Raw genomic sequence first — 23,600 nt, 5'->3', positions numbered from 1 at the left:
CTTCCTTCTTTACCTTCTGGTCTCATAGAGGGAAGGATAACGAGCCTCAATTAATCGATTCATTCATTCTATTCTTTCTATTTAGCTAAACTGCCTTGACGCGTCACTTCCTTTCTAAACACCTGTAGTCTATCTACCCGCTCTTAGAACACCAATGACGAGACCGGTGACAAACGATACACACACACATACAAAAACCTCGGGTTCCCTCGAAAACCGCTGGCTCCATCGCTGCTACACTTTCCGAACCCATCGCTTGAATCACTGGGGTATATCCTCCCACATTTTCTTTCTTTCACTACTGCTCTTCTTCCTGGATCACTCGTTTGAAGACCTGCAAAAATTCTCCCAGAATGGCCTTCCTTCGCCGTCCGCCCAGCGCTCGATCTGCTTGATCCCCTCGACATCCGCGCGCATGTGCTCCTCGCTCTTCGTGCCGTCGAGGATCGAGATGCCCCGCAAGCCCAGTACGAGGGCGTAGAAGGCCGTTTCGCGGCTGACGCCCGGGACGCGCGCCACCAGGTCGCTGACTATAGTGGACTTCCTAACGAGCTTCTTATTACCCGTGAGGGTGTAGTAGGCCTGGAATACGACACCCTCTTGCCGGCAGAGACGCCGCAACCTCACAAAGTAAACGTCTTCGTCGCCGAGCCTGGGACAGAAGTGGTTCTGCACCACCGACGGCCGGACACGTATCTTCCACTCCGCAAGGCTCCTGGTGGCAACGGGCGGCCGCAGCAGGTGCTCAACGATCGTCTGGTTCACGTTGGCGATGCCCAGGTGCCGGATCCGGTGCGGCACGAACTCCTCGAGGGCCTGCCACACGGCCACAGTTTCTTCGAGCGTCGTGAGGGGTGTGTTCAGGAGCACGCAGTCCAGGTACGCGGGCTGAGGAGAAGTAGGGCAGGAGACAGCAAGGTTGCTCAGCGAGCTCTCCACGCTTGCCCTAACTTGCTCCTTCAGTGACATGTCCTGGCTGTACGGCATGCAGCAATACTGTGTCTCGTTGTCGGGCGGCGCAAACTTGGACTGGATGTACAGCTCCTCGCGGGTGACGATGCCCTCGTCCACGGCGCGCCGCACGCCATTGCCCACGAGGGGCTCCTGGTAGTAGAGGGGCAAGGCTGCGGTTTCGATGCCGCGGAAGCCGGACTTGATGGCTAGGTAGACCAGGTTGGCGGTGTCTTGATTCTTCCAGGCTGTGCCGTAGAGCAGGCGCGGGGTGGTGGTCAGCGGGCAGCCGGGCAAAATGAGATCCTGGGCTAAGCCGCAGGGCTGCTGTGGCGGTAGCGGCAGCAGCGGCAGCGGGATCTCAATGACAGACTGGTGTTGATCAAGCCGAGTTGGAAGCGAAAGAGGCCGAGGCCCCTCGGGTCCCTGGGGTCTTGATATGCTGTTCCCAACGTGAAGATTGGAAGAGACCGGGGATGCCATATTGCGAGTCAGCAGGCAAACCAATGATGGCGAACTTGGGGCACCAAATATTTTCCACGGAATGCTCTTGTCACACGCTGACAGAATGATCAAGTCCGAGCCGGTTGAGCCAGTTGAGGCCAATACGAAGAAATACGAGTGGCAGCTGCTGCCCAGCCACTTGATGTTTTCTTCTGCTACTGGAAACCAACTACGGAATCGAATGTTTGTGGGAGGTCTCTTCCAGCCTCCCGCTGATCACGATGCATCACTTTGTTTTTGTCTGACATTGGCGATCGAGTATACCTAAGTCTTGCAGAGCCTCACTACGGAAGGAAGTGCACGCGTGTAAGTCGGGAAGTAGCACAGTGCATGCACTACTATACTCGGAGCTGGGGTTACATCGAGTACCTATTTAGCACCTAGGAGGTAGGTACCTAACGTTGCATCGAGCAGCTTAGCCCAGCGTGGGGGAGGTACGGGACAGTGGGCTTAGTACATGTATCAATGTAAAGATCGAAAATGGATGACGTGGGTGCCTTTTTCTTCTTCTCATGGCCGTTGCAACATTGCGGGTTCCTTTTTTTTTTGTGATGCTGCAAGTATCACGACGACCCAAGACGAGAAGCGAGATTTCCTACCTTAGGTAGATACCTAATAGAACATAGGCAATAATTATCATCCATCAAATTGCCATCAATCATTCTTGGCTGTCTTGAAGTCAGACTTGACTTCAAACCAGCAGACTGAAGGGCAGGTGCGATGCCGTCGACTACTGTAATAGTCATAGTAGCTGAGGCTATTACCCCACCTTCCCTCAACGGGAACGCGGGCCAGCGACCGTTAGAGAAAGAGGAGATGGAGCTTAATATTCCCTCGCCCTCTTCTCCCCCTCTCTCGATATCTCCTGGGTTTACTAAGAAAGAACGGCTTTTAATCATCTCGAGCTGCCGGCAAAGTTGTCTGTACTCTACCGGACCAAGCAATCCACTGTCTTTCTTACCTCTTCTCTCACCTGTCTTGACCACACATCGAACTTCGGCACCACACAACGATGGCTTCTCAACCGCATACTATCAGGTGGGGCATCATGGCCACCGGCTGGATCGCCGAGAGTGCGTCCCTTCTACCCTGTCGACTGGGAATCGTCCAAAGAGCCTCCCCTTCTGACCTTGAAGTGCACAGTGTTTGTGAAGGACCTCCTCACCAACCCGGCTGCTCGTGATGTCCACGATGTCGCTCACAAGCTTGTTGCCGTTGCTTCGTCCTCATCCAAGGACAGCGCCGCCAACTTCTTGACCAAGGTCCAGGCTCCTGAAGGCGTCAAGACCTACGGCTCCTATGCCGAGCTGGTAGCTGACCCAGACGTTGACATCGTCTACGTGGCGACCCCGCACAGCCATCATTTCCAGAACACCATGCTTGCGCTGGAAGCTGGCAAGAACGTCCTCTGTGAAAAGGCCTTCACCGTGACGGCCTCTCAAGCCAAGAAGCTGGTCGGTACGGCCCGATCCAAGAATCTCTTCTTGATGGAGGCTGTATGGACTCGATACTTCCCTCTCAGCATCAAGATCCGGGAGCTTGTCCAGTCGGGCATTATTGGACCAGTGTATCGCGTCATCGCCGACAACTCGTTCGGAAATGATGGTCCCAACGGGTCCCTTACCTTCAAGGACGAGCACCGCATGGTGAACGTTGACCTCGCAGGAGGTGCATTGCTGGACCTGGGTATCTACTCTTTGACCTGGCTAATGCAGATCCTGTACCACTGCCAGCCTGAGCAAGAAAAGGAGGCGCCCAAGACGGTTGCTGCCATTAACAAGTACGATGCCACTGGTGCCGACGAGATGACCAACATCATTCTGCAGTTTCCCAAGCACAAGAGCATGGGGATTGCCATGACGTGTCTTCGCATTCCCACCGACACGGATGGCCACAACAGCGGCGGTCCTGCCATCAAGATTCAGGGACCTTTGGGCGAAATCCAAGTCATGGGCCCCGCCTTCAAGCCGCTGCAATACCGAATTGTCAAGAAGGACAGTGCGGGTAAGGTTGAGATTGTCGACTGCCCGATCCCACACGACAAGGAGCGAGACTGGGGACATGGCATGTTCTGGGAGGCGGATGAGTGTGCCCGGTGCCTACGTGACGGCAAGAAGGAGAGCTCGACATTGCCCTGGGAGGAGAGCATTGTGATCATGGAGATTATGGAAGAGGCGCTCAAGCAGGGTGGTGTGGACTATCCAGAGCTGATTACGACGGACGTCTACGACGCCAAGAGCCCGCTGAACACGGGGAAGCGATAAAGGGATGCCCACCTAAATGTGTAACATGCTACTGCAAGGAGCGACTATTCTATGGGGATGGAGATGCGCAAGAGTGGCTGAGGCAGTATATCAGTCTTTGCATGCTTTGCTTACTAGAATCGATGGAGAGCCCAGGATGGTGGTGATCAATTGACCCATGCAAGTACGTACATCCAGGTAACCTGGGATGTTAGATGCTAGCCCAGGCCAGATCTCGGTTGCTTCCGGGCCGGATCGAGTCAGCGGCGCTCAAGCGATGGCTGCAACGCGAGTCATTGCCCTACGGTCGCCTAAAAGAATTGTCCGATGCAAGAGGGAAGCGGTCGCATGCTGGGCTAACTGCTCTCGAGTCTCTGAGCGACCAGCCAGCCAGCCAGCCAGCCAGCCAGCCAGCCACAGTACCAGGTAGGCTGGCTGCCTGATGGATGGGCCGAAGTGGCCGAGACTTGGGTTTTGGAAGTTGGTTGTGTAACCCCACGCCCTGCACGCCCACAGACAGCAGACCATAGCGATCTGCTGTAGGGGTGTTAGTAGTGCCAGGGTAGGGTAGGGTACAGACTACGGTAGAACGAACAGAAGAACCGCGCAGCAGCCCACCACCCACCGGTACGGCGGTACTATCGCTAGTAGGCTGGGGTTGGGTCCCTACTGTACCTACATGGCTAGTATACATGCTTAGGCACTGGAGGGGCTTTGTACGGTCAGTACTGTAATAAGCGAGGAGGGGGTATCGCTTTGGTGTACTTGGCCACGTCTGCGAGTGTCGGTCAATACCTAGAGGACACCTAGTGCACTACGTAATGGCGAGTCCAGGCCTCCATGGTCGAGCATGGCTGCAGTCGTCTCGTTCATGCAACGTAGGCAAGCTAACATAACGCCATGTTGTCGAAACAAGGCAAGACACGAACTCGAACTGGAACTGGGCGGGTTGGGGAGAGGTACAATCATGGTAAGTATCTGAAGTCTTCCTTTCCGGTTGGGTGATTGGTAATTGGAATTGATCTATTGACTGATTGATCGACTCTCGCATGTTGTCGAGATCAAGTGACACAACACTCGAGGTACGGTACTGAGTACCTCTCTCTCTCTCTCGCTCTCTCTCACGCGTTGCCGTTGCCGGTAGTGGCAGGCAAGCCGCAAGATGGAGGGGGAAACAAACCTTAAGCCGACCACCAACGGTTTCCCGGCATCGATCCCATCCCGCATCCATCAACATCAGACTCCAAGAAGACATCAAACGGTTCAGATTCAGCAGCCTGCCGCGCCGTGTGCGACCTGGGCCATCCCGTTTCGTGCAGCATGATATGAGAGATGCTATCGACACAATTAATTTGTATGCACATGGCATATTTGATTTGATTTGATTTGATGCAAGTACTTGCAGCACGCAGCACACAGCACACATCTACAGCTACAGCGCACCACCTGACCTACTATTTGAACTACATCTCGGTGGTGTAGGTACTTCTCCCAGGCGGTGTTAGTGCATGAAGACGCTAAATGCTTTTCTTTTTCTTCGCGGCTTTTTACTACGGCAGCGCCCGTGTGGGTGGGAACGGCCAAGGCCCAAGTCGAAAACCGCCACTACCGGGGTTTTGCCCAGGATTTAGGACGTCAGATCACATTTCTCCTCTCCTCCCCAGCGCCATATACCCTGTCCTGTTCTGCCCTGTCCGCGTCTGCTTCGTCGGCCGAAAAAAACGAAGTTGTGGAATTGACGTGTTCGTGCCCGCTCTAAGTAGGTAGGGACAGGGATTGGAGAACGATCCTGGAAGAGAAAAATCCGGGAAAAAGACCCCGGCGTGTGAGAAAAGTTCGAGCTCTCGAGCGGAGGAGGGGTTTGGGGGTCCACGAGACTTCGAGAGCAGACGAAGAAGAAAGAAGCGAAAGAGGCGGTGACCGGTCCGGACTCTTGGGTGCCCGACCGAAACAGAGGGCAGGCAGCAAGCAACGACTGCGACCACTACGTACACACAACCTCGTACGGTTAGTAAAAGTCCGGACGGATTTGCTGTCCACAGTATCGCCCGTTGCGACACCGCCCTGTGCCCTTGGAAGAGGGACGAGCAGCTGCTTACTAGGGGCTGGCTGCTGGTTGGCTGGGGTTTAGTGTGTGTGTGAGTACGTGCGCGTGTCCAAGTTTGGTACGCACGTCGTCGTCCGTCCACTCCGTCCCAAACATGCAACCGACGATACCGGCGGCTGCTGACGCTGACGCTGCTGCAAGTCAACAACAGTCAAGCAGTGGTGGTAGCGCAGCGTCGCATGCAGCGGCTCCTACCTCTGCTTCCGGAAATGGGATGCAACCTCCTATCACCGCTACTGCTGCCACCGCCGCGGCCATAGTGCCCGTGCCGCCGTCAGGCCAAAATGACAGCACCACCGCCACTGCCACCTCAAAGGGCTCTTCGTCATTGACAGCGAATGCTGCTGCTGCACCGCCATCCACCGCTGCCTCGCTGGCGCCTTCCTCCTCTGCGGAGGCCGCCTCGTACGAGGCGACGCACGTGCATGCCGTCTACGAGTCCATCGCGCCGCACTTCAGCGCCACGCGCTACAAGCCCTGGCCCGTCATCGCCGATTTCCTGTCGTCGCTGTCCCCCGGCTCCGTCGGCTTCGACGTCGGCTGCGGCAACGGCAAGTACCTGGGCGTGAACCCGGGCGTGCACATGCTGGGCTCCGACCGCAGCGCCTCCCTCGTGCGCTTCGCCCGCGACCACGGCGGCGTCGAGCGCTCCCAGGACGTCGCCGTCGCCGACGGCCTGTCCCTGCCCTTCCCCCGAGGGGCGCGCCGACTTCGCCATCTGCGTCGCCGTCATCCACCACATGTCGACGCGCGAGCGAAGACGCGAGGCCGTGCGGGCGCTGCTGGACTGCGTGAGGAGGCCGTCGTCCAATGCCAGCGGCAACAGTGACGACGGAGGCAAGATTCTCGTCTACGTCTGGGCTCTGGAGCAGTCCAACAGCCGGCGCGGCTGGGACGAGGGCTCCGAGCAGGACCTTTTGGTGCCGTGGGTCATGAAGCAGAAGAAGGAAAAGAAGGAGAAGAAGAAGACGAAAGGAAAGTCAGCAGAAGAGGGGGCAGAAGCCGTCGCAGAAGAGGGCAACGCCGAGGGTGGTAGCAGTGATCCTCCTCCTGCCGATACCACGTACCAGCGGTATTACCACCTCTTCCGAAAGGGAGAGCTGGAAGAAGACGTCGAGGCCGTGGGCGGCAAGGTCGTGAGGAATGGCTACGACAAAGACAACTGGTGGGTAGTAGCTAGCCGATGCAGTTGATCATAAAATACTTTTTTCGTAAAATTAATATAACGTGAAAAGGTGTTTTTTGGGGGTATAGTAATCCATATTGATGTTGCTATTATAAATACAGGAGGTGCCGTGTGTGACGATGATGGGCCACTACCACTAATACAAACAATTTCCAATTTTCCCCCAAACTCCATGAAACCAAGAATAACAATAGAGTTCTCTCTCTCATCAGATCTAGCTATCGCCTGGTCTATCGTGTTGTTCGCGCGCACGCAACTTTCTTGTCTACCTGCTTCCACACACACACACACACACCTCTTCCTCTTTTTTTGTGTCCCATTGCCTGTTCCAGCTTGTCAATGCTAGTGATGATATTCTTCAATGGGGCCGGTCTTCCCCTCTCCCCCACCCGCAGGAACGCCCGCCCGCACGCCCATGATGATGCTTGATAGACCCCGAGGACATTAGATAAGAAAGTGTTGCCCAAGCAATATGCGAAATGATCTCCTCCTTTTCCCATGACACCTTGCTACATACGTACTGTATTGTACTGTCCCTCCTGTATAAAATGGAGGGGGGGCGGATACTGCATCTTCCGTACCGCCCTTGGGCATCTATGCCCTCCTCCTTCTAATAAGCTGTGCTTTGGAAAAGAAAAGAAGAAGAAAAAGTGCGACTCTTTTCTGTATCTCACTGCCCCATCAGGTGCCCATGGACATTGGGCGTAGATAGTGGGGGGGAAAGAAAAGGAAGAAGAAACAAGACAAAAACCATATCAAAGAGGGAAACAACAAAAACCGTGATTGCCAACACGCACACACGCATCCTATTCCCAGAACACTCCAGCCTTGGATATGTCTCCATGCATTTCCCGTAAGCCATATGATCGCTCCGACCCGATGCAACATGCGTTCTCTCCCGTGTCGCTTTCACGAGAAGAGGCAATAAAACCCAAAAATGTCACCTGGTGCAAATACCCCCATGCAGTTGAAATCAAACATTATTCCCCATCAACACCGCCAGAACACCGGTCCCCCCGTTTCGGACTCGGGCACGTTTTCTTGTCCCGTGATTGTTCATTGTCATGGCATATGCCGCGGCATGACTCGTTCTAGCGGCTGCGGATCCAGGTGTCTTCGTCGGTTCGCCTCGGCCTGCAGAAGATCCGGACTTCTTCGGCGTTTGGATCCGGCCGGCTCGAGGGGCGGGTAGGCCATGGCGGGTATGAATGGACCCGGGCTCGCGGTTGCGCTTTGTGCGGGACTGACGCTAGGAATCCCAATCGAGTAGGCCGGTGTGCTGTAGGGGCTGACTCCGGTAGTCAACTCTGCTAGGCCAGGGAGCATTCCGGGCCGCTGCTGACTCTGCGCTTGTATCGGTGCCAAGGGGCCGCCAGGTGGTGGGTAATCGTAACCGCCGGGGCCATGTTCGAGATGGGCTGGCATGTGAGGCGGCATGCTTTCTTTGCGTGTAATAATCGGCCGTGCCTGTGGTATAGAGGGTGTTCGACCGTAACTTCTCGTCGGGCCGACCATGTCGCGTGGAAGACTTCCTTGGGAGTGCGAGTGGCTGTGACCCCCGCGGAGGCCCTCTTGCTTGTGCACTGTCCAGATTAACCGCCGAGAGCGCAAACGGCACAACACCGGCTCGGCGCGCCATGTCATGTTCACCAAGCTGCCAATGCATTGCTTCTGCCGCCCTCCAGGGAATGGCCATCTCTTCCGCAACTTTTGCCCACATCTCGGGTTTGAATCTGCGCTTGGGTTAGTGGCTTGCAATTTGCGCAAACACCAAGGGACGACCGCAAGTAGCTCTTCCTCCGTAATGGCCATCTCAGCCAGGACACAACTGCTCGGTGACGTACCTTTCGTAGAGTCTCGCCAACTTGTTCTTGCGCTCCTCATCCCATTCACTTCGTCTCTCCAGGTAGTTTTGGTAATGGAGCCGACAACTTATCGCACTCCGGCCCGGGAGTCTCTTGGAGATGTCCTCCCACTTCATGCCGTTTCCCCGGAGCTCGATGATGAGGGCATCTTCCTCGGCTGACCACTTGCTCTGCTTCTTGGCCGGTGATTCTGCTGCGTGAGGTGCCATGATGCGTCTTGCAGGAACACCCAAACCCGGGCCCGGTTCCAGACGGGGTGCCGCATACACGGGGGCCCTATGGGCACGGCTGAAGCTGTGGCCGCCACGGTCGTAGGTACTGAGGCTGCTCGGTGGTGTTGAGGAGGAGATACGGAAGACTCGTATGAGTCGGAACCCTTGAGGAGAGAGGCGATATCCACGGTGGCGGTCTGTCGCCTACGGAGCCTTGAGCAGGCTATTTTTTCCACACAAAGGCGCTCTCCGCGCGGGTGTCTAACGGAGCATGCAGAATTTCGTTATAAGAGGAGACGACGTGCCCCACGGTGTTGTCAAGTTCAGAGTCTGTATTAACACGCAGGCTTGGAGTGCACGTTTGTCAAAGAGACCGGTAATAGTTAACTCAGAACCTCCAAAACAGCGGTCCAGAAGGAAAGTGAAGGTGATGAAGGAGTAGCAGTAACGGTAGTGGTAGCCGTGGTGCAGGAAGTGGTGGTTGTCCGGCAGAGATGGGTGTTGTATGCAGATAGGGTAGTAGGTAGGTAGTAGGGCGGATTGGTCTGAAGGCGTCAGTCTTGGCCCGAAGATGAGACGAGTGATTGACCGTTGTGGTGCTTCGTGGTTTGGGCAAGAATAAGAAGAAGAGGCTCCTCGGGTGCAAAGATCCTGAATCAGTCCAGTGTGAGTCGCGTTTGGGGAGATATCAACATGATTGGGTGCTCGCCAGGCAACTTTTGGGCCAATGAGGGTATCTATCAGTGAAGACTCAACGCAGACTCCGTGGGAAGGTACCGGGATGGAGGAATACGTCAGTTGGCCGTGGTGACTTTTCCAGAGTCTTGCGGGCCAGAGTGACTTTATCGTTGGTCATGTCTCTAGTGGAGTGTCGTTATAGACTGGAAGCAGGGTTAGGAGGGCTCCACGTCGGGAACTTGCGTATTGCAGATTGAGACAGAGGGAAAAGAAAAGCTGCTAAGGGAAATGTCTAGAGAAACTGGTCGACTTGGACGCTCTACAGTACATTCACACGAATTGGCGGCGGCGGTAGCAGTGGGGAACGAGTGCAAGGGTCAAGGAAACAAGTCCAGCAAGTAGACCGACCACTGATGGGTACCAGAAAAGGAATGTTGACATGGGAGAAGGGGGTGTGAGTGGGTGTGAGGTGAGGTGTGTCGAAACATACAAAGGGTGGATCCGGGAGCCAGTTGTCTATATGTACATCGGTCAGCTATAGTAGCTCGCTCGGGTGAGGCAGAGTCGGTGGCGTATGACACTGCCAGACAGAGAAAACCAGCAAACCCAGCGCAGGATCGACCTGCTTCCGTGCCGTGCCCAGCGCCGACGACGGACACACGCGCGCAATGGGCCGTGGATGACAATTTCAACTCAAGTCAAGCAATGGGCGGCGTACGGGCCATTTGGCCGTGGTTCAGTTCACACAACGAGCAGAAACGTGGTCTTGTCGATCATGCAAAAATCCCCCGAGCCGACAGGCCAGGCCAGGAAGCACGGCAACTGCAAAGGGGACGGGGACTGCTTCTTCGGTGAGATCGGACGTTGCTGAGAATAGGCAGATGGCCCTGGGAGTCTCAAATGTCTGGCTGTCCGGCTGGCTGGCTGGGACTGTAAGTTGAACAGATGAGCTGTTGGCCCTGCGGGCTATTATGGACTAGGGGCTGATGGCATGGCCACGAAGCCGTGCATGACCTCGCGGTGAACAGTCCACCACTCAACTCTCCATCTCACTCGCCAGCGCGCACTAGGGCAATGACAAGACGAGACGAGACGAGACGAGACGAGACGACGACGACGACGAGCTGATGGTCTGGTCTGGTCTGGTCTGGCCGGCACAGCGCGTAGCGTTCCTTTTGGCCTCGAGTTAGTCCAAGCCGGCGACGGGTAGCATGAACGTCGCCCGAACATTGAGTGCGCCCAGCGTTCCATGGTGGTTCAAAAGATGAGATCTCCAGAGGCAGGGTTCTGCCGGTAAGGCTCAAGCAGAAAGAAGGTGTGTCATGATCTGGGCACCAACCGACACGAACCTTTTACAGGCATGGGGTTCGCTTTGCAGGAAGTGGATGGAGTTTGGGATATTCAAGATGGATGGATGTACATGCATACCAAGCACCGTCCAGGGCTGTCCTGGCTGGCCCAGGATTGCCAGGGCCCTGAGAACCGATGGGGTTTTCCCATAGCGTAGGGCAGACAGACCAGTACAAGCCGGTGTACAAGGGCACGGCGACAAAAAGATAGCGCGGCAGAGGTAGAGGGCAGAGGTAGAGGGCGGCGGAGCGAGAGGTAGACTGGTCGGTGACTGGCGACTGGGCAGAGCAGAGCAGGCGGCGAGAGGAGATTTCCTTCCAATGGGATGATCAGGCGGTGGATGATGGAAATGTGGCTGCCATGAAACTGCATACGACGGTGGAGACTTTGAAACCCGTTCAGCGAGTGAGCGACATGCGACCCTGATTGCAACCTGAGAGTCTACTACTACTGAGAGGTAGGTAAGGTAGGTACAACGCCCGGGTACCTTCGACTTCTTTCCCTCTTAGGGCCTCGGCTGCTATATTTGCCAGGTGCTAGGGTAGGTAGGTAGGTGGGCATCAAATTGATGGCAGCGACGACTCCTACTAACTACTATGTACCTACCTACTTCAGGTGCCTATCAATACCGATGCCGAGGAGCACACGCCCACACAGAACATTTATTCACAGAAAAAGAGTCAGTTCGTGTCATAGGTAAAGTAGCCCATCCGTTTTACTCCTTGCATTTATCCAATGCACGCCCAGCTTTGCAACCGGCCGATGTGAGAGAATGAATGCATTTGGAACGGAGATGGGACGGATGGCTTCACCTTCTTTTTGGCTCTTTCTTGCCTTGCCGTCTTTTCTTCTTGATTCAGACGTTGAGTGAGACATTTACTAGAGGATGGAGAAAGTAGCAGCAGCAGCAGTAGTAGTAGTAGTAGTAGTAGTAGGGTAACTAGCTGCCGATGACCTAACGTGTGGTTCCAGACCAAGCAATGCCTAGCATCGCGTGTGCCCGAGTACAGTAAGTCACGGCACTAACTAACAAGATACTGCACAGTACGTGTAGTGCCAGGTACATCAATGAGAGCGATGGGGTAGGTAGGGAGGGTGAGAATGAGAAATGCGTTTGCAGGTCTGCATACCGATTGGGTGTGTTCGTTTTACGTGTGTGTGTGTGTGTGTGTGTGTGCGTGTGCTGTATTAGTATACTTCCTTACTTGGATGGAGAGTGTGATAGTCCTAGAGTCGGAGTTGTGGTCGTTGATAGGAAGGGAGATGAGGTGTCAGATCGGTAAACCTTAACCGTAAGCGAGCAAGCAACAGGGCCTCAAAGAAGAATGGCCATTGTGTACCTTTATTGCTCCATTGGGAAAAGCAACGTCGAGACTTGTCGTATTTGACCGGACACAAATAAAGGCAAAAGAACAATCGCAGAAGGAAATCCCGCCGCCCAGGCCAAGGGTAGGGCATAGCAGCACATCGAACACAAAGGGCCTTGTTCCTTTGGGCCTGGGAGGAGCAGGAGGAGCAGGAGGAGCAGGAGGAGCAGGAGGAGCAGGCGGGAAAACGGGGCTCCTCTAGGTAAAGTACCTAACATCCATACCTAACGCAGGCTCCAGGGCTCCAGGGCTCTACTCTAGGTAGGTGCAGGTTGCAGGAAACTTGCAGGACCGTCTCCAACGTCTGTGCGGCATTTCAGCCTGTACATACATGAGGTTGCTTGATTAGGGCCGCCTAATCTTCCAATTGAGTTCTCTTGGACGGGCTAAGAATAAGCACTGCTCCATGCCATGCTGTCTGGATTTGAAGTGAGATGTCGCAGGTCGGCATGGCTCCTGAACACATCTCACAACTAAGGTTTAGGTCTCAGGGTACTAGTCGTAGGTAGTTGTAGCAGTAGCCGTACTATAGTATAGTAGACCTACAATACTTACTGGGATAGTCCAATGTTCCAAGCATTTGGGTGCATCAAGCTTCCCGCCCGTTCTTAATCCTATCCTCAGCTCCCACAGCTGCCGACTCAGCTGAGGTCGTCTGCTCACGTGGTTTGGTAGTTCGTCAAGAACCGTGTAGGTACATGTCCCTACCTAACAAACTGTATGTATCACCTCACCGGTGCGGTCAAGATCTCGGCATCAGAGCACTAGGTTGCGTACCAGAACCATTAAGATCTAGGTACAATGTGATGATTAAAGCAAAAATAAACCAGTTTGACGGCTGGCTGGCTGGCCGGCCGTTTTAGCACAGATCCAAATCGGGCATCCAGGTCGGGGGGCCCAGAGGGCTGCCTACTACTATGCTAGCTACTGGGCTGGTAGTGGTAGTAGGAAACAAGTTGTCGTCAATCGTCAATGCCTCACTGCCGGGACCAGCCCTCTTGGGGGGTTGATGAACTGGCGGTCAGCCATGCATAATGCTTTTGCCTTTGGCATGTAAGGTACTTGGCCACATGCGCGTACGTACGTTCCTTCACCACACACCATCAATTGTTGCTACGCAGAGCATTGGGTGTGTGCAGCGCTACGTATGTAGCCCAAGAGAAATCCGTAGGCGGTGCCGTACCGCTCTTTCATCGAACCCCCCATCCCACCCCATCTGGCGGATTCGCGAGGGAAGAAAGAGGGTCGATGATGGCGTGCGTCACGACACACAACTGCCATGAACCGTGATCTGCCCCCGCCATCCATGGGAAAATGTGACTCTCTCTTACTCATGCAAGCTCGGGTTATCCATCCTCAGGCGGTCCAATCTCAGATTTTCTATTTCTGTAGGGTAATAAGGTAAACATGATCGGGCCACGCCAGGCTATCGTGTGATATATGAGAAGAGCAATGCTACCTTATCTTGGCCCAGCCATGTAAGTCGCCATCAAACAGACCTCTGCCACATCCATCCATCCATACACATACCTTACACACGGTATATGCGTACACGTCTTTCTCTCGGTCAGGTCACCCTGTGGCTGACGGTATGTTTCGTTTGTGCGTCCTTTTTAGGTGTCTTTCTGGCTTGGCTTGTTTGTCTTGTCGCATCGCGTACATACAGTAGGTGGCTGGTGATAGGATCAAAATCCCCGTCGGCTCCTCGCCTTCCTTTTCGACCCTTTACAACGCCGGGCTTCCTTGCTAGTCTTGCAGATTGGGGTGGGTTGTTCGATCGACTTGATCACGTTTAGGTTCAGGGTCCATAACGAACATCCATGATGATGCAAAAGTGGAAGTCTTGCAGTGGGCCCGCCAAGGACGACCGGGAGGGAAAGAAGGTAGAAGAAGAACAATTCAGCGAAGCGCGCGCTCTCTTGATTTTTCTTCTTCTCTGAGATGCTTGACCGATTGGTTGGCCGTAGATAAAGCGAGCTGTTGCTTGGCTCTCGATCTGTGTCTACCTCGACTGCCAGGGAGACAGACAGGTGGTGATAGGGTTGCGATAACTTTTGGTTACGTGGCACTAACTAGATCAAGCAACTACAAGTCAGAAATCCCTCTCTTCGTCTTGTCAGTCAGTCACCCAGTCAAGAAGACAACGTCAAGCATAGCCGCGTGGGGTGCGTGTGTGGCGGTCACGGTGTAGCGCAATCAATCGTATTGTATTTTCATCCCTCTGCTCCAGGCGATGAGGAGTCTTTGTCTGGCGCTGCTGCTGCCCGAAGGAAAAGCGGAGCGACGGGTTTGAAGTCGTCGTTTTAGGTAGCTGTCGCTGTCATTAATCGAGCTCAACTAATTACTTGCAACCGCTATTGCCACGAGCAGGATCCGTGCACGGCATCATGGTGATGGCACTGTACTATAGGCCGTTCCTTCAAGGGGAAAAAGACAGTTTAAGTCCAATTTGCTTCAAGCGCAAAGGGGACGAACCACCGCTATAGTCCGGGTATGGCCGGGCGCTCCGATGACATCGCCCACCCCGTGTTTCATGAGTCCCTGGAAATGCGACCTCCTCACCGCGGAAAACGAAGGAGTTAGAAACAATGTGGAAGTGGTACTTATTGGCCCTGTTTCCTGGGTGAACTGCTCTCCTCTGGCTGCTACCTAGAACATCACAATATGACGGGCGCCCGTCAGCCTTCCAAGCCAGTCACGGTCAAGCCCGAAGAGTTGGGCTCAGTCAACTGCGCTTTCATGCATACAGCCCTCCTGGCGAACCAATGGGACCGCCTGCGCCTCACAGCGCCCTAGAAACCATCTACTACCATACCGAACTATCTGCTCACGCCCGGCGGCTTTGTTGGCCTTGCATCAATGCCTGGACCTGGCCGTTTGGTCATCATTTCTGAATTCCTGCTGCCTACGCTGCTGCTTCCCCAATGCACTCATCGGGATGGATCGCGGTCCAACTGGCTTCAGTCCGTCATGAAGCGGATCTGCTGTTGTGAGACATCTGGGAAAATCGGCCTCCACGGCAACAAGCTTCAATAGTACCTGATCTGGAGATGATACCATACCAATACTGACGAACCTTCCCAGAGTCCTAGACACACACCCTGTCCGGGGGTGATATGAATTCCAGATTTTCAAACAAGAACCGGGTCGGCACAGCCAGTGCAGTGCAGCCCGGTCAGTATGGCCTTGGCAATACACGGCGGTGTGGGAAGCAAAGGATGGATGTTCTGCCTATGTTTCTGGCAGATATCCAGCATCTACGAACTGTACCCGATGGGGTCACCATGACGGGCATGGCGACCGACAGTGGCCTGCCGAGCCATGGGGTTGGATGAAGAAAAAGAAGAAGGAATGGCGCCCGAACAAGTATGTACATGGAGAATGGCATTATCCATGCTCGCCCGGGAGAAAGAGACATCGGGATGCGTGTGGCGCAATGTCTCACATTATGATAGATCATTGTCCTCATCTGCGTCTGGAGTCCGACAATGACAGGTAAGGGGAACCACTCCGCGTGTTTGTAGTTTCGGGCTCGCCATCAGCCGCGTCCCTGGCCCTTCCCTCCCCGGCGAGGCGGCTAAAAGAGGATGACTGGATTGGGAATATCAGGAAGGGTCGTGTAAGTGGCTACCCGACGTATGGTATGGTATGCTGTTTGAAGACCATGCAACATTCAAGATGCATACGAAGAAAGGAGGAAGAAAAGCACGGCAACTTCAAAAGGCTACAGCTTCGTTCCTGGAACAGACAGGCGTGCAGATAGCATGATGCCCTACCATCGCGGTGTGCTACTATACCTACCTCCATGCCGTTTGGGCGCATGTCGTTCTGCCAGATGCCGTGATGCTGTCGGAGATCCGCCTAACAGTGACAAGTCCCGCTGGGCTAAATAGACATTGTGTAGAGTTGCAAACGGCGCCCACCAATAAGCAAGTTGGTCACATTGGAAATGGGATGGGGTTTCATCGAGCAAGCATATGGCCAGGTGCATACCTTGTCGTCGTCCCTTCCAGATGGTCGACGATGTCAGGAGTGAGGCGGTGACGATGAACCGCGTTGGAGACCGGGGTAGAGAGAGAGGTAAGCACATCATCAAGCATGTGAAGCAGACGGGCAGTCCGATGTGATCAATGGGGTTGCATAGGGCCATGACCAGCCCGGAAATGATGGATGCCAAGGTGACAATGGCAGGCCCCCAAGCCCCACGAGATCCGTCTCGAGTTCGCGGTAGGAGGTGAGGAGCAAACGAACGACATTGATAAACCAACGAACGGTCGTATTTGTAAAGGAGGTAAGGTTAATAGATTGCAACTCAATTGTGGCTGACAAGTGGCTGGCATTCAATTGGTCAACCGTGCAAGTCCCGACGATACACCTCCAGCAGTAGGTCTTAAGTACATAGGTAGGTACATACAACATTACGCCGTTTGAATGCATTCCCTACATGCGCAAGTTCAGCCACAAAGGAACTGAGTACATACCTGACGTTGATCTTCAGACCTCGAGTCGTTGAACGGCCGTGCTAGCTATCAAGACTCGGATTGACCGTTCGAGTTGGATACCTGTCCATTGATTTGCCAACACTACTTACCTACTTATCCAACGTCTTCAATTGATGCTGGATGGCCGAGCTGTACCCGACTGGACAAGGACAGGACGGACAGGGACCCATTATCCAAACCAAACCATTAATAACCCTGTCGCTGTATTAGCTCGCTCTGTGCGCCGCTTTTTACGGAAACCACCACCTCCGCAAGATCGCAACGTCCAGCACAACGCGAAACCAGCAGGGGCTTTGACTTCTAACGTCCTTCTAGAAGAACTACCCGTTCCGTGTCGCAATCAGGGGCTCGTTGTTGCCCTGCAGCTTGGACCACACCCTATATCTTTGCACAAACCCTGCCACGGTTCACCCCTCCTCGCCTCGGCTCGTCGCTCGTTCATCTCAACAGGCTAGCCAAGATGGCCGATGTTCCGCTGCAGGTCGTTTCCGAGAACTCGGCGTCTGAACGACGTATCACGCCATCATGGAGCATCTCTCAGCTCAAGGCAAAACTGGAACCCATGACAGGGGTGCCGCCGTCGGCTCAGCGGCTCGTCTTGAAGACGCCCGCCAAGGAAACCGTGGCCATCGAGGCGATGGATGAGGATAACACCTATCTGTCCAGCTTCCCTCTTACTCCATACGCAGAACTGCAGGTGAGTTAGAAGCAACACTGTCCGTCCGTCCATGACAAATGCGCGGCTGGCGCGGGCCTATAGCATTCGCGCGCCATGCGCAGACGGACATGGGCCTTGTACATCGGTGGCTAATTGTTACACGCAGGTCGTCGATACCAGACCAGCTGGACAGCGGCCAAACTACACCGACACTTCGGGTGTTGACAAGTATGTTATGCCAGCTGATGAATATGAGAAGAAGACGGACTCGGTCCTGGCCTGGAAGAAGGCCGAAAAACTAGGCCGCTTCAACCCAGACGCCCCCAGCTTGGAGCAGGCAAAGATTGATGCCTTCCTCCAAGAAATCAAGAGCCGCGGTATCGAGGTTGGCAAGCGATGCAGAGTAGGTGGCGAAGACGCGAAGAGAGGGGAGATCAAGTATGTCGGAGACGTCAAGGAGATTCCTGGTGCCCTGGGCGCTTGGGTGGGCATTCAGCTTGATGAGCCGGTGGGCAAGAACGACGGCAGCATCGGCGGCACGCGGTACTGGGGTCAGGAGTCGGGCATGAAGCATGGTGTCTTCGTTCGGCCTGAGCGAGTCGAGGTCGGCGACTGGCCAATGTTGGACGATCTGGAGGACATGGAAGAGATCTAGGTCCCTCGCCGAGTTCAATGTCGACAGTATGGCATGGTCAATGATGGAGTGCAATACGAATTCCATTCCTGGAACTATATTGTCTCCGTGTTCCCAGCCATGTTACAGGAGTCTCGGCTATTTAAGGCAAATAGTCCACACATTATAGAATGGGATATACCCGGACGAAGTTCGTATGCCGCATGTGTTTATTTGTCGTTGTTTAATTACCGTCTGGGGAGCCGCGGAGCCGCTCCAACCTCCTGATGGGTATGGGACGTGCTGCCTACCCATCCGTCTATATGTTCTATGGTAGTATACATGTGCTTGCGGGATCAGAGGTGCATTTTGTGTCTCTTGGCTAGCATCTATGATTTTCATTCACTCCGTCTTGAAAATTATGTCTCACCTTTAGCGATGTCCTACACGCGGGTGCTCATAACGGAGCAGCCCGGAGTGGCCCCGCGGACGACGCATGACTAGTGGATGATAATGAGGACCCCCTGATGGGTAACGCGGAGTACAACACATATATGAACTACGTTGGTACTGCGAAAGAGCCGCCTGTAAACCACTCATCTTTATACCACACTCGAGAGTGGCTTCACTTATATTGAGCCCCCTTCCTTCTCCGAATCAAAAGAGCTCGTGGGTCAACATGATCGAAATGCCTGGTGGTTTGAAACGGTATGAGACAGTTTCACCAAGACCTTCAGGGTCCTCCGGAAGACGGGCGAACGTCAAGTGAATTAAGGAAGCCCCTAAAGCAATGTTTTGTATCTATAACTCTGAAGTCTCGCCGGTATTCTTGAACCAAGCGCTGAGGCCATACGAACGCGTAGATCATATGCTCCATCGCTACGGGATGCGTGTAAGGCCGCCTGTCACGATCCCCAGGCATGGTATGTCGTGCTGTCAAGTTTCACAAGGCTGCGGAGATAGCTGCGCCTTCGATGGCACGAGATGCGGTACGATGCTGGTAGTGCAATGTATACGGACTATGTGGTGAGATGTGACTGTGTGTGTGTGTGTGCTATTGTAGATGGCATGCAAGGGCGTCTAGCGACGGGCATGGCTTGGAAGATGGCTAGACTGGCACTACCTCCTATATAACTTTGCTGTTCTGGATGCACGTGTATAATTTTCGAAGCACGCCATTTACAATACCACCAATAGCCCCAGCTATTCCATCGTGAGCTATTCTGCCGAGAGCTTGTCACCCCCCATCACCTCCAGCTACCCCGGAACCGACTGTTCCAGCCCGTGAGAAGGTTCCTTTTCGGGCCTTACTCTGCTGATACTATAGGTGAAGCATGAAAGGCCGGAGTGTCCCCCTCCCCAGAACCATTTGGTACCAGATGAGGCTTCTGGAGCCTCTCCTCTTGCCAGTCTCCCGTCACAGGCCCTTTGCGGAGGGAGGCTGGCCCCTGAGTGACAAGTCCCGGGGGCTGACGTTACGGGCGTTGCACGTGAGACAAGACCATCTCTCTGCCCTTGGACCCGTGAAGTAGGTTAGGTTAACTGCCAAACCTTAGCTGGTAGCGGCACTACGTACTACGTGATAATAGCTCGAAGTTGAAGTGCTTGCCTACCTAATTGGTACGGAGCACATGCACCTAGTCTGCCTTCTTTAGCTACCGCGTACTGGCCGTTTTAGGACACATCCGCCTGTCGGGAATGGGGGCCTAGGCGCCGCTAGGGCAGCTGCTCTACTCACAGACGTGTGTCACACGTTGACAGCCGAAGATATGCCACGGCCGTCCACGACGAGCTGCCAGCTGCTGGCCACGGCATCATCACTCACTAGCCTGCTGCGGCACGATTGAACGGGGCCCGGAGATCGGCTGGATCTGAAGGGGGGGTAAAAACGAGTCGTCTCGTCGAACAGCAGACTGACGGGATTTCCAAAACTCACTTGCATGGAGTCGTCCTGTCATGGGGAGACGTTTCGAGGCAGTGCGTGGCGACAGACGACGCTCATTGGCCGAAAAAGGCAGGAGAGGCAGGGGATGCCAGACGGTGCTTTAACCACAACCCGACGCTAAAACCCGTCTGGTGTCTCAGATTCTCAGCAACCGCACCAAGATCCATTTCAGATGCGTCTCGGATTGCCCATCCACGGAAAGAAGCAAAGGGTCCAGGGTCCTGCCCAAAGACGGCAAAGCCATGGCTGGCAAATTCGGGCGCAAGTTGCAAGTTGCAATTGACCAGTCTGTCTCTCTCTCTCCGCTTGGTCGATATTGGCTGCATGGATCGCATATGGCAGTCGGGCAAGTCTTCATTGGCTCCAAGCTGGCTCCTAGCTTCCCCAAGTTTCTTGCTGGCATTCGCTGATCAAGCCATCCATCCGCCGCTGGTGCAGAGTCTCTTGGGTGTCCGCCGGTCCCGCCAGCCCGCTAGGTTAATTGGAACCATCCACTTCATCATGCCTACGTAAGTACAGGCGTACTGTACTATACCACCACCACCAATCCGATCCTACACCTTATCCTCCTTCATCCTGCCGTCCACGTCCCCGGCCCAAAACGATCTTATATACGACTTGCCTTGCCCGACGAGGATACAACCGGGAATCGCCCAATCGCCAATCGCCAGGTGCCATTGCCATTCCTTTCTTCTCGTCTCTTCTCTTCGCCTTCCGTCCAGTGGATTTGTCTGGTTGATCCGGAACGAGGCAGAGCCGATCCCCCGCATTGTCCCATGCCGGCTTGAAAAGAGAAGGGCTAGAGCGCGCCAGTGTATCTGTGTGTGTGTGCGCGCGCGAGAGAAGTGCGATCGTCACAGAGAGAGAGAGAGAAAGAAACAAAACCGAGCAAGAGCTGGAGTCGATGCGCACTGCAGGTGGGATGAGACAGTGTGCCTCCGGCCGGGGTTGTTTTGTGCAAACATCCGGACTTCCAATACTCCCGGATCTCTGCCGTTTTCGCCTTGACCATACCTAGCCTCACGCAAACCGCTAGGCCATTCGCGCGCACTGTTGCAGCACAACGATAATGGTGGCGTCGACCGTTACCTCTTTCGTCAGGATGGCCTACCCTCTGCTGGCTATCGCATGCCTTGTCTTTGCCGTCGCTGCCGACGACCCTACGATACGAAATATTCAGAATGTCCCGGAATATTATACCAAGTCTATTATGAAATGCTCGTTGGCACCGTCCGACTCTGGCCCTCTTGCGCAGAATGTTCCTGTCTCGCCGTTGACAAAGCAAGCCGGTCTGAATGGCACGCTCGTTATGTCCCAGGTAACAATGACGTCGTCACGGCCCAAGCGCAATATATCTAACTCAATGTGTAGTCATTCGCCGTTCAGGGTAATCTGGTCAACGTCAATACGAATAATTACCTTGAGCTCAACGACCCCAATGTAATAGCATACATGTCCTGCGACCCGAATAAAGATACCTCAAACATAACACCAGACGACATGCTCAACGCCATCACCTCGGGGCCGAACAAGCCGAAAGCTATACTCCTGTATAGTGTAGCGGGTATGAGCTGCTCCCTGGGAAAGGAGACCGCGTACACATCGATCTGGACCATGGTGAGCAACGACGAAGCTCGGAGTGCGAGAAGCATGGTGGCCAATTCTGGCGGGACTATGCGCGCTGCTATTACCGGTAACGATTCTCAGGGCGACGCGCCCCCAAACCCTCAGGGGGGCGGCAACAATTCGGCCGTCGCTATGAGCATCCTGTATAGCATCACGGGACTGATAACACTATTGTTCTTGGTTATAATCGGCACAGGAGCTGTCCGGGCACACCGGCACCCGGAGCGATACGGACCACGCCCCATGCAAAGCCGCGCTCGAGGCTTGGCGAGGGCCGTGCTGGAGACCCTGCCCATTGTCAAATTCGGCGACCCGGCTCCTGTTAAGGGAGATATAGAGCAGGAACTCGAGAGTGTCTCTGGAGATCACCGCCCGGGTTCGGCGAAAGCATCACACACCGTACAGTCCAGGGAGACTGCGGAGACGCCTAGTGTGCCGGCAGAGACGACGACCAAAGGCAGCGATGGTCCAGAAGCCAAACCAGTCGTGGCAGGTATGCCGGCGGCAAAAGCAGAAGCCCACGTAAACGACGAGAATCTTGGGTGCTCCATTTGCACGGAGGACTTCACGGTTGGAGAAGACGTACGAGTGCTCCCATGTGATCACAAATTTCATCCCGGTTGCGTTGATCCCTGGTTGGTAAACGTTTCCGGGACATGTCCGCTATGGTAAGTTCTGTCAATGTTCCCATTGCATATCTCACATGTTCGCTGACATTCTTGAAAAGCCGGCTTGACCTCCGGCCACAGAGTACACAAGACGGAGATTACGCCGAGGGAGAGCAGGGCGAATTATCAGCGCAGCGAAGTGCTGGGGAGGGCGAAAACAACGAGGGTGAAGCAGGGCACCGGCGAAGGAGATCCCGGTTGCTTGACTGGAACATGCTAAGACATGCGTCAGTGGACGAGCGCATCCGAGCGCTCAGGCAGTTCCGCGAGCAGCATGGGCCCTCTGAAAACGTGGCGTCCGAGGACCGGGCCGGGCATAACCTGGCCGATAGGTTGCGCGACAAGTTCCATATCCGAACGAGAACTCAACCACCAAGGGGTGCAGAATGAGAATTGGGTCGTCCTTGATGGCAAATCGACACGCGCGGCTATGGACGATTCCCCTGGGCACGCCATAAGCTTAGGTGGCACGGGCTCAAGAAGAAAACAGCAAATTAGCATGACGCATACGACAGAGTGTATTCAGGTAGTACATACTGGGGTGGCAGCATATGATAACTCTTAACATAGGCGTTGGGTAGAGGACGTCGTGGGGCGCGGGACTCTGTTGGAACGCGGATATGACGCGAGATCGTATCGCGGGAATGCACATTGGAACGGCGTTGGGGTGAAATTGGGCTCAATGGGCCATCGGCACTTCTTGCCGGAAGTAATGTTTTAGCTGGCCAGTATTGATGCAACGATAGCGACGGTAGGCCAAACCTTGGGCGAGAGGAAGGCCAACCAAAGTACAAACACGGGTCCGCGTTCGGGTCCTTAGTCCCTCTAAATGCAAATACCTGCACCGTTGCACGCCCGTCTTTCCGCTAGCAGTATGTATATTGGTCCGTCTCTATCGCCCGGGACATCACTGACCGAGTTGGTTTTTGTTTGCTCTGTGTGAGCTAGTCCCGGCAGAGCTGTCAGTGCGAGAGTTTACGCATCATGAAAAGCACCGGCATAGCAGCAGCAGCAGCTTGGGCTCTGCACGTATGATACGATATGCTCGGGTGTGGCGCAAGTATACGAAGCCTAGTATCACGAGCCCGTACTTTAGGTATGCTTAACGCTGATGAAAGCTTGTGG

General features: G+C 54.5%; 6 protein-coding genes across 6 annotated transcripts; 4 read left to right on the top strand and 2 right to left on the bottom strand.

The window, feature by feature from the left end:
- Window positions 1–318: 318 nt before the first annotated feature.
- PG997_001207 (uncharacterized protein) lies at window positions 319–1,434 on the bottom strand (the record flags this gene model as incomplete). Its single annotated transcript, XM_066805522.1, has 1 exon — window positions 319–1,434. One exon carries the CDS (start codon window positions 1,432–1,434, stop codon window positions 319–321), a length of 1,116 nt encoding a protein of 371 aa, XP_066675295.1.
- Window positions 1,435–2,467: 1,033 nt separating this feature from the next.
- On the top strand, window positions 2,468–3,719 carry PG997_001206 (uncharacterized protein; the record flags this gene model as incomplete). The annotated part of the gene is made up of 2 exons (XM_066805521.1): window positions 2,468–2,528; window positions 2,599–3,719. 2 exons carry the CDS (start codon window positions 2,468–2,470, stop codon window positions 3,717–3,719), a joined length of 1,182 nt encoding a protein of 393 aa, XP_066675294.1.
- A 2,180-nt stretch (window positions 3,720–5,899) lies between these two features.
- PG997_001205 (S-adenosyl-L-methionine-dependent methyltransferase) lies at window positions 5,900–6,998 on the top strand (the record flags this gene model as incomplete). Its single annotated transcript, XM_066805520.1, has 2 exons — window positions 5,900–6,469; window positions 6,504–6,998. The coding sequence occupies 2 exons, from the start codon at window positions 5,900–5,902 to the stop codon at window positions 6,996–6,998; spliced, it is 1,065 nt and encodes a 354-aa protein (XP_066675293.1).
- Window positions 6,999–8,053: 1,055 nt separating this feature from the next.
- Window positions 8,054–9,065, bottom strand: PG997_001204 (uncharacterized protein; the record flags this gene model as incomplete). The annotated part of the gene is made up of 3 exons (XM_066805519.1): window positions 8,054–8,458; window positions 8,589–8,724; window positions 8,836–9,065. The coding sequence occupies 3 exons, from the start codon at window positions 9,063–9,065 to the stop codon at window positions 8,054–8,056; spliced, it is 771 nt and encodes a 256-aa protein (XP_066675292.1).
- An 8,360-nt stretch (window positions 9,066–17,425) lies between these two features.
- On the top strand, window positions 17,426–18,278 carry PG997_001203 (Cell polarity protein alp11; the record flags this gene model as incomplete). The annotated part of the gene is made up of 2 exons (XM_066805518.1): window positions 17,426–17,662; window positions 17,790–18,278. The coding sequence occupies 2 exons, from the start codon at window positions 17,426–17,428 to the stop codon at window positions 18,276–18,278; spliced, it is 726 nt and encodes a 241-aa protein (XP_066675291.1).
- Window positions 18,279–21,250: 2,972 nt separating this feature from the next.
- PG997_001202 (uncharacterized protein) lies at window positions 21,251–22,865 on the top strand (the record flags this gene model as incomplete). Its single annotated transcript, XM_066805517.1, has 3 exons — window positions 21,251–21,499; window positions 21,553–22,475; window positions 22,535–22,865. The coding sequence occupies 3 exons, from the start codon at window positions 21,251–21,253 to the stop codon at window positions 22,863–22,865; spliced, it is 1,503 nt and encodes a 500-aa protein (XP_066675290.1).
- Window positions 22,866–23,600: the final 735 nt, after the last annotated feature.

This window comes from Apiospora hydei, assembly GCF_038363865.1.
Source record: "Apiospora hydei strain CBS 114990 chromosome Unknown utg000002l_segment0_segment0, whole genome shotgun sequence".
NCBI lineage: Eukaryota > Fungi > Ascomycota > Sordariomycetes > Amphisphaeriales > Apiosporaceae > Apiospora > Apiospora hydei.
Note: the sequence above shows the minus strand (reverse complement) of the source record. Positions and strands in the feature narration are given on the sequence as shown.